Source organism: Zalophus californianus, chromosome 6 (genome assembly GCF_009762305.2).
Source record: "Zalophus californianus isolate mZalCal1 chromosome 6, mZalCal1.pri.v2, whole genome shotgun sequence".
NCBI lineage: Eukaryota > Metazoa > Chordata > Mammalia > Carnivora > Otariidae > Zalophus > Zalophus californianus.
The window spans coordinates 139,755,061-139,764,711 of record NC_045600.1 but is presented as its reverse complement, the minus strand read 5'-3'; the positions used below and the strand labels follow the sequence as shown (position 1 = coordinate 139,764,711).

General features: G+C 44.6%; 1 protein-coding gene across 5 annotated transcripts in view; it reads left to right on the top strand.

Moving 5' to 3' along the window:
• The first annotated feature begins 248 nt into the window (after nucleotides 1-248).
• DET1 (DET1 partner of COP1 E3 ubiquitin ligase) overlaps nucleotides 249-9,651 on the top strand; it is a 34,535-nt gene continuing 25,132 nt past the window's right edge. The window contains exons 1-3 of one of the 5 annotated variants that reach the window (XM_027571629.2): nucleotides 472-580; nucleotides 5,559-5,600; nucleotides 6,579-7,671. In XM_027571629.2, the coding sequence (XP_027427430.1) occupies nucleotides 6,589-7,671 (1,083 nt within the window). In that variant the 5' untranslated portion in view covers nucleotides 472-580; nucleotides 5,559-5,600; nucleotides 6,579-6,588. Of the gene's footprint in view, nucleotides 581-5,558; nucleotides 5,601-6,578; nucleotides 7,672-9,651 lie in introns of all 5 variants that reach the window. The other 4 variants (XM_027571628.2, XM_027571626.2, XM_027571627.2 and 1 more) reach the window with 4 other exon arrangements.

The window sequence follows — 9,651 nt, the reverse complement described above, 5'->3', positions numbered from 1 at the left end:
GAAATTTGGGGGCAGGCTGTCCAAGTAAAGGTTATGGGACTAGGTTAACGCAAGAAGCTTTTCTGTACTTCCACGATGTGCCAGCAACTGTATTGGGCAGAATGTTCGGAGGGGGATACAGTCCTGGTGGTCCAAGCACTCACTGCGCAGGAGCGGACATCACAGAGCGGATCGTTCCTCCGCCGATGAAAGGGCGCATCTAATCAAGAGGTGAAACATTAATTTTTATCCATGTTTTTGCAAATGTGTCCAGCAGGCTCCGAAACATTTCCTTAAGAGATCACTGACATGCCCACGTTAGGGCTTTCGGTTTTTCCCTTCGCAGCTCCTGGGCCCCTGTTGCTTCGATCCCCCCTCCGGGCACCAGGGAGCGCTGTAATACTCTCAGGGTCCGCTGACGCCTCCGCGCTCTCTTCCGCTTTTCTTCTCGCTGCGCCGCACTTCTGGTGGCAAGCGGAAGCGGGGACTTGCAGCCGCGGGCGCCGGGGCCGGAGGCATGGCGGGGGCGGGGCCGGGGGAGGCTCGCGCCGAGCAGGCCGGGGGGTCTCTCTCCCCGGCCCTTTGAACCAGGACCGTACAGGTGAGGACTTCTCCTTTCTTGGCCCAGCCTCCAAGCTCGTCAGGCTTTCCCCGAGGCCTCCCCGGGTTCCCGCCTGCTCCCCGCAAGACGCCGAGGCCCCGCGGCCCCCGCCCTCCCTGAGCGTTCCCTTCCCATTGAGGCCCCGCCCCGGGCTTCTCTTTCCGGGGGCGCCCCCCTGGGGGTGTATGCTGGTCCCTTGGTATCCCCTTACCGCTTTGGAAGCCGTCACAACGAATTGAGGGGTGTGTGCACCAAACGTCGTGGGGAAGCGGAGACGCAGCAAGGGGGAAAGGACTTGCTTAGTACCACACGACGAGCTAGTGGCCCCATTCAGCCAGGCTTTCTTCTTTCATTCATAAATAACGTATCGAACGCATACGAGGGGCCAGCCCCATTGCTAGGCTCTGAGAAAACTGAGGTGACCGAAGTGGGCATGGTTGCTTCCTGTCTAGGGAGTACGGTGTAGTGGGGGAGTCCATCATTAAACACAGCCATGCAAGTAAAAGTAGGTATGCACACTGTGGCAGTTACTATGAAGAAGACAAACAAAAAGTAGTGGGGAGGCCTGCTTTGGAGAGAATGATCAGGGAAGACTTCCTGGAGGAGATGACACTTAGGCTGCAACTTGAGAAATTATGCAATGGCCTGGGGAAAGACGTCCTAGGCAGAGGGAACAGCCCGTGTGGATACCTGAGTTGGCAAAGAACTTGGAGTGAGGCAGGTCCAGCGTACAGGAAATGAGGTTTAAGATGTTTCCAGTAGGGTGATGGGGCGGACAGACTATGTGTACTGGTCAGGAGCTCACCATCTAGTGCCACAGGTAGCAGTAAAATGCAGAGACAAAGTTGCAAGCATGATACGTGTTGTGAAGGCAAGGTATGGCTCTTAGGTTGGTATTTTAGCTAAGGGGGAGGTGAAAGAAGACTACTCTGAGGAGGAGATAATTAGGTTGATGTCTGAAATTGGAGTTGGCAGAGGAAGGAGAAGAGCTTTTTTAGATTTCAGTTAACAGCAAGTGCCAAGCTTCTGAGGCAGGAGGTAGGATCCCTGTTGAAGAAATGGTTAGAGTTAATGGGAAAAGATGGGGTGGGAGAGGCAGAGCTGAGACCTTTGAGTCCCTGATTGGCATGTTACGGATTTTGATTCTGATCATAAAGAGCAGTGGGAAGATAGTGTCCTGTTTTAATCAGTAGGGGAAAGGACGTGGTCACGAAAGCATTTTGAAAAGATCATTGGCTGTTGGAAGGAGTGGGTTTAGGTAGGAAATTGGTGCATCTTCATCGCAGACATGAAATTATAAAAGTTTGGATAGGGATGCTGGCAGGTTGTGATAGAGATAAGTGAAAGATTAGAGGGCTATTTAGTAGGAGAGAAAACCTCCAGAGTTTGATGACTGATCAGGGGGCGGAGGGAAAGAGGTATCAAGGAAGACTGTCAGGTTTCTGGTTCCTGATAGCGGGAGAGTAGCTGGGCCATTCACTGGACTAGGGGAGCTGGGAGAGGGCCAGCTTTTGGGAAAATACCAAGTTATTCTGACTCTTTTTTTCATAATAATTCTCACTGTGACTAGAAGGCTCGCCCTTTCTTTCTTTCTCTTTCTTTCTTTCTTTTCTTTCTTTTCTCTTTTCTTTTCTTTCTTTCTTTCTCTCTCTCTCTCTTTCTCTCTCTCCCTCCCCCCCTTTCTTTCTTTCTTTCTCTTTCAGGAAAGATTTTATTTATTTATTAGAGAGAGTGAGTGAACAAGAGATCTCAGGACCCCAGGATCATGCCCTGAGCCGAAGGCAACCGCTTGACCAACTGAGCCATCCAGGCGCACCAAAGGGACTTTCATTTAATACTTTTTTTTTTTTTAAGATTTTGTTTATTTATTTGACAGCTAGAGAGCACAAGCAGGGGGAACAGCAGAGGGAGAAGGAGAAGCAGGCTCCCCGCCAAGCAGGGAGCCCGATGCGGGGCTCGATCCCAGGACCCCAGGATCATGACCTGAGCCGAAGGCAGACACCCAACCATCTGAGCCACCCAGGCGCCCCCATTTCATACTTTTTCTGTAGTGTTTGAGTTTTTATGAGCATGTATTATGTTTATAATCAGAACAATAAGAGAACAAGTTGAAAAAGTCTTAAATAACTCCACCATGTCTCTGAAAATCACAATTGTGTGATATAAAAGTGTGTGTGTGTGTGTGTGTGTGTGTGTGTGTGTAGGGAGAGGGAGAGAGAGTGCACACACTGAAGGAAGTGTTAGGAAATTCAGTGAGAATTTTCTGTACAATTTGGACCCGAAGCTAACAGGTCTTCAGCTCCGTTTACCCTACACCCTCACACCTTTCACCCCAGTTACTGGTGTCTTTCCCTTAAGAAGACAAATCAGAGAATTTAAGATGGGACTATACAAAGTGTACATCAATTTTCTTAGACTTAAGCATCTATTTTGCTTAGTATGATCAGTGGCTCTTTCTAAGTTGAACCACTGTAGTATACTTGATCCCACTCAGCAATTTGTCTGCTAGATGGTATCTCATGCCTAGTCCTTCCGTTCCTGGGCCTTATCTGCCTTTGTCTTACCATTCTGGTCACCCTCTCTGACTCTAGCCCCCGTCTTAGGTTGGCAGGGTTGCCCTGGGCAGGGATTGAGTGAAGCAGTTTTTTATGTTATTTGGTATTTTGATTTTGGTATTTTGAAATGCTTAAACCTTAGTAGTGTGTTTTTTTAGGCTGTATCAGAATAGCCACAGCAACAATGTTACCGTTACAAGGAGTAGCTGTGTGAAATTCAGTATATTTGTTGTTCAGATATGGAGGATATTGCTCACTTTATCAAGCCAAGGTCCTCTGAGAAAACTTGCGAGAGAGATTGCTTTTAAACTCCCGTGCCGGGAAGAGTTGTGCTTCTTCCAAGCATCTATTTTCTATCTTATTGGCTGTGCAGATTCTGTAACTGACTGTTTTTTCCTTTTTGCTTTGTCTGCTGAGAAAAATCAGGGCCAAATTAGAAGCTTGGCAGGTCTGCACGTCCACATGGTATGCATTTCTCTGTACATCTGGCTTCATCTTAGACTGTCCTACCTTAGTGTTCTCTTCACGATGATTATTTTCTAATTAAAAAAAATTTTGAGTAAGTACAAATAATACTTTAAAAGTATATGTAATCTTTAAAGAATGACAGTACAGTGAATGCTGATTTAAGAAAAAACGCAACCTCAGAGCTGCCAGTGTATCCCAGTCCCCATCCCATTTCTTACTTCTCACAGGTAACCACTGTTCTGAATTTTATGTTTATAAACTCCTTTGCTTTCTGTAATTGTATACCATATATATTGATAGCCTTAAACTAGAAATTGTTTGAAGCTTATATAAGGAGAATCACACAAATATTCTGCTGCTTGCTTTCTTCAGTCGTTGTGTTCTGAGATTCATTTAGGTTGTCATATATAATTGTAGTGCATTGATTCATTGCTTCATAAGATTCTGCTGCAGGAGTATGCCTGGAAGAATTGATCTAGTCTTCTGTTCATGGGCATTTGGAGTGTGGTCAGTTTTTGCTGTTGCTAACAATTCTGCAGATATTCATGTTATTCATGTGCAGACATTTCTCTAGATCAGGGTTTCTCATCCTTAGCACAATTGGCATTTTGGTCTAAACGTGGAAAGCTGTTCTGTTTACTGTAGGGTGTTTGGCAACACTCCTGGCTTCCATTTGCTGGACACTCATAACATCCCTCCTTCCCAAGTTAGGACAACCAAACATTGTCTCCAGATGTTACACAATTGCCCCAGTTAGGAACCAGTGCTCAAGATTAGCTGTTGGCAGATTTTTTCTGCAAGGGCCAAGACAGTAATTATTTCAGGTTTGTGGGCCACGTGGTCTTTGGTCTCAACTAATCATCTGTGCCTTTGTAGGACAAAAGCAGCCATAGGTAACGTGTAAATGAATGGGAATGGCTGTGTTCCAGTAAAAAGTTATTTACAAAAAACAAGCAGACAGACAAGATTTGGCCTGAGGGCAGGCAGTAAGCTCTCTCTTGCTGTAGTCTAGATCAGTAGGAAATATATTTTATATCCTCACCCAGTGCATATAATTCATATATACAATTGAAACAAGTTTCATGAAATAGTATTTACCCTTCCTATGTGTGATACAATGTGGTATTTTCTATTTTATTCCACTTTTTAAAATGTCAGCTATATCCACTAAATTGATTTCAAGGCCTCATTAATGAGTTGTGACTAGCAATTTGATAAATTTAGTTTGGTCAGTCATAGAGGTATGCACATCTTTAACTTGACTAGATAGCATCTATACTTACATAGAGCATTTCAGATCCCTTTTAGAAGGAAACAATATAAACAAATACCACATTGTGTGTTATGTTTTTATTTCTAAAATATAGATTGGATCAGTTACTCCCTTGCTTAAAATGTGTAATAGCTGGTGTGGCGTGGAGGGGCCTGTGAAGTGTTTTCCAGCCTGGCTCCAGTCTACTTTTCTGGGTTTCCCTTTTATCACTCACTCTGTGCATCCTGGGCTCTAACCACTTGGGATTACTCTGTTTCCCAAATGTGTCATGCCACACTCCTTCCAAGTGTATTTTTTAGGCTTCCTTCTTTCTGAAATGTTCCTCTTTTACTTTGCCTAGTGAATTCTTGATCCTGCAAGGCCCATGTTGGAATGTTGCTCCATTCATTCATTTAATATGTTTATGAGCACTTACTGTGCCTCAGGTACTGCTGTAGGTGATGGGATTCACCTAGAATTGGGCAGGGTCCCTGGGGTCGGTGTGTGGTGACAGATACTACAGAGGTAAACAAGATAATTTCAAAATGTGATGAGGGCTGAAGAAAATAAAATAGGGTAGAATGAGAGTTGTTATGGATGGGAAGGTAGGGAAAAATCTGAAGAGTTGCTTTTTTAGCTGAGATTTGACTCTTGACCCAGAGCAGCAATTCAAAAACGTTCTGCTTCCTTTTGGTCTCCACAGTTGCTCAAGAAATCCACAGACATTTGAATTGTTCCCCTCCAGGTAATATATCATCTACCTGGTTGCTTATAAGATTTCTACTTTGTGTTTTAGTTTTTAAGTTTGACTGTAATGTGTCTGGGCATGGATTTCTTTGGGTTTATCACATTTGGGGTTCTCTGAACTTCCTGAATCTTGGGTTTTCATCTGTGAGGGTTTGTTTCTGGATTGTCTATTCTATTCCATTGTTATATTTGTTTTTATGCCAGTACCACACTTTTTTTTTTTTAATTACTTTCGCTTTGTAATATGTTTTGAAATCAGGAAGTCTGAGTCTTCCAACTTTGTTTTTTTACGAAATTGTTTTAGCTGTTTGGGGTTCCTTGAGATTACATGTGCGTTTCAGGATGAATTTTTCTATTTTTTCAAAAAACAAATTTTTAGAAAAATTTAGATTGGGGTTTTGTTAGGGATTGCATTGAGTTTATAGATTGCTTTGAGTAGTATGGACATTTTTTTTTTAAGATTTTATTTATTTGAGAGAGATCACAGAGGGAGAGGGAGAAGCAGACTCACTGCTGACTGATCAGAGAGCACGATGCGGGGCTTGACCCCAGGACCCTGAGATCATGACCTGAGCCAAAGGCAGCCACTTAACTGATTGAGCCACCCAGGCATCCTGGGTAGTATGGACATCCTAACAGCCAGTAAATACATTTCTTTAATGAACGTGCACTAAATGTTATTCTTACACTGAACAAATTTGATGTAATTCTACATTTATTCTGTTGAATATTCCCAACAGCTAAGAGTGTTTGAAGGTGTTCCTAGTGAATTAGCTCCTTCCCGCAAACCTGTTTTTAGAATCAGAAATGTCAGGACCATTTTCTGACTATAATCTAGGAAGGAGAAATGCTGATCACTGTCACCCTGCGAGTTCTTAGGTCCAGGGTATAAGGAGGAAAATCTCTTTGACTTGTGTATATTTATGTTTTGGTCAATTTTGTTTTGCTTTCTTGACTTCTTCACTTTTCCACGCAGAGATGTGATAATGGATCATCATGTTTCCACCATCAAACCTCGAAGAATCCAGAACCAAAATGTCATTCACCGCTTGGAACAGCGACGAATCAGCTCAGGCAAGGCAGGTACCCACTGGCATCAGGTCCGAGTATTCCACCAGAATGTCTTCCCCAACTTCACAGTTGTCAATGTTGAAAAGCCTCCTTGTTTCTTGCGTAAATTCTCGCCTGATGGGCGCTACTTTATTGCTTTCTCTTCAGACCAGACCTCTCTTGAAATCTATGAGTACCAGGGCTGCCAGGCAGCTGAGGACTTACTGCAGGGCTATGAGGGGGAGATCCTGTCCAATGGCAATGACCAGCGGTCAGTCAACATCCGCGGCCGGCTCTTTGAACGCTTTTTTGTCCTGCTGCATATTACCAACGTAGCCGCCAATGGGGAGCACCTGAACCGGGAGTGTAGCCTCTTCACCGACGACTGCCGATGTGTCATCGTGGGCTCAGCTGCCTACCTCCCGGATGAGCCGCACCCTCCTTTTTACGAGGTGTATCGGAACAGTGAATCTGTGACCCCCAACCCACGGTCCCCTCTGGAGGACTATTCCCTTCACATCATTGACCTTCACACTGGCCGCTTATGTGATACCCGCACTTTCAAGTGTGATAAGGTGGTCCTGTCGCACAACCAAGGGCTGTACTTGTACAAAAACATCCTGGCCATCTTGTCAGTGCAGCAGCAGACGATCCACGTCTTCCAGGTGACCCCTGAAGGCACTTTCATTGATGTGAGGACCATCGGCCGCTTCTGCTACGAGGATGACCTCCTCACCGTGTCAGCCGTTTGCCCGGAGGTGCAACGGGACAGTCAGACAGGCATGGCCAACCCTTTCAGAGACCCCTTTATCAACTCCCTGAAACACCGGCTGCTCGTGTACTTGTGGCGCCGGGCAGAGCAGGATGGTAGTGCGATGGCCAAGAGGCGCTTCTTTCAGTATTTTGACCAGCTGCGGCAGCTGCGCATGTGGAAAATGCAGCTTCTGGACGAAAACCATCTGTTTATCAAGTACACCAGTGAGGACGTGGTAACCCTGCGGGTCACAGATCCATCACAGGTATGAAGTGCTCTCCTCCCATCCCCTTGGTAAAATGGGAAGGTTTCTCTCTTTGTCTATAGCCAGCCTCTCAGGAATTCGCATTTTCCACGCTCTTGAATTTTTGTTATCTTGGGCCTCAAACTTAAAATAGCTCCATTTTTCTCTGGCCACATGTATTTATTTGGACAAATGGAAGCTAAAACGCAAGTCATTGATATGTGGGTGGTCAGCTCGGTGATTATTACCCTAATTCTTCTGCAGAGCATTTTCAGTTCCCTTAAGAAAGAAGCCCAAGTGCTGCAGGATCAAAGTTTGGACTACCCGGTGGATAATTCTGCCTTGACTTTGTGAGACTGTGCTTGTTGGTCTGACTGCTTTAGATCTAGGAGTGAGAATGAGCACACCATACTGAAAAATTTTTCTAAAAATTTGGCCTTTTCTGCTTAAGTGGTTAATGTCAGTATCCTTCTTCATAAAATCCTTAGGAGGTAAATAAAGGGAAGTTAATCTGGCAGTTAAGTTTTATGATTTTACCCTGACCTTGCCCATGTGCTGGACCATAGGCTGTAGAGCAGTGAAAAGATTAAAAGGAAGCCAAAACTTCTGCTCCCCCAAGTGAATCATCAGGACTGTAGGTCCTAGGGTATTTCAGTTTGGATGAAAGGTCTTGGAGGGGAGAGAGCTGTTTCTCAAATGGGAATCAGGTGGTGGTAAAGGCACAGAAACCTCCCAAGACTCTTGGGTTGAAACACCATGTTGTAATTCAGGCTATTTTGGGACATTTCTCTTTGAGAAGCTCTCCACTTTAGTGTTGGTCGAGAAAGAGACCTACCTTTCTGTACCTTTGCTCCCTATTCTCCTGTTTACAGAATGTCTCCTTAGATAACAAGTTTGGGGATTCAGAGTAGAGAACAAACCAGTCAGCCACAAAGAAGGCTGAGTCTCGTATCTCCCACTGACTTGCAGTTGGTTCTGTCATAGGAGACTGTGCAGGACACTGTTTCCTAAGACCTTACCAGCCATCCATGGTAAAATGCTTTCCAGTATTTTTCTTTTGAATCATAGCTTGTATATTCTAAAAAAAGGTGGGTGGGGGGGAGTAATATGGTTGGAGATTAGTTTTCTGGATTCTTTTCTTCCCTATTAATGATGAAGTTGCCCATTGAACCATCACAAATGAGCGTCCGGTCCATCTTATGTGTCATGGGAGATTGGTAGTGACACCCTTGACTTCTGTCCCCTTCTGTATTTCGCAGTCTGCCCTGGAGGGACGACTAGTAAGGTTTGTGTAATTTTATATTCACATATGTGTGATGGGTCCTGGTGGAGCCCTGATAGGGTCAAAGTGTCCATGTCTATAGAAAGGACATGAGTCAATCTTTTTTTTTTTTTAAGATTTTATTTATTTATTTGACAGAGACACAGTGAGAGAAGGAACACAAGCAGGGGGAGAGGGAGAAGCAGGCTTCCCGCCGAGCAAGGAGCCCGATGTGGGGCTCGATCCCAGGACCCTGGGATCACGACCTGAGCCGAAGGCAGACGCTTAACGACTGAGCCACCCAGGCGCCCCATGAGTCAATCTTTTATTTAGGTTTGAGCTATAATTACCTTTGTCATTTGGAGGGAATAAGTTGTCTCTGATAGCTGCATTTGAGATTATCCTTCTTCCCTTTGCTAAAACATGACCCACTTATTTCTGGTAGCTCTAATAAATTTTGGCTAGACTCAGTACTAGTGCTCAAGTGTTTTGCTTACAGAGCTTGTAACTTTAAACCCAATTTGCCCTAGTTGTCCTCCTACCCCCTTCCCCAGTTTAATTTGATAGGTTCCAATAAGGTTAATGAGAAAAAGTGCATCTACACACAAAGTCCTGCTAATATTATGGGTATTATTCTCAGATTACTCTCCAGCCTCTTTAATTTACAGCCATATTTAATTTCCAGGTGACCGCAAAAGTCATGTAATTAAAGCTTTGGAAGGACTAATGACTGGTAAAAC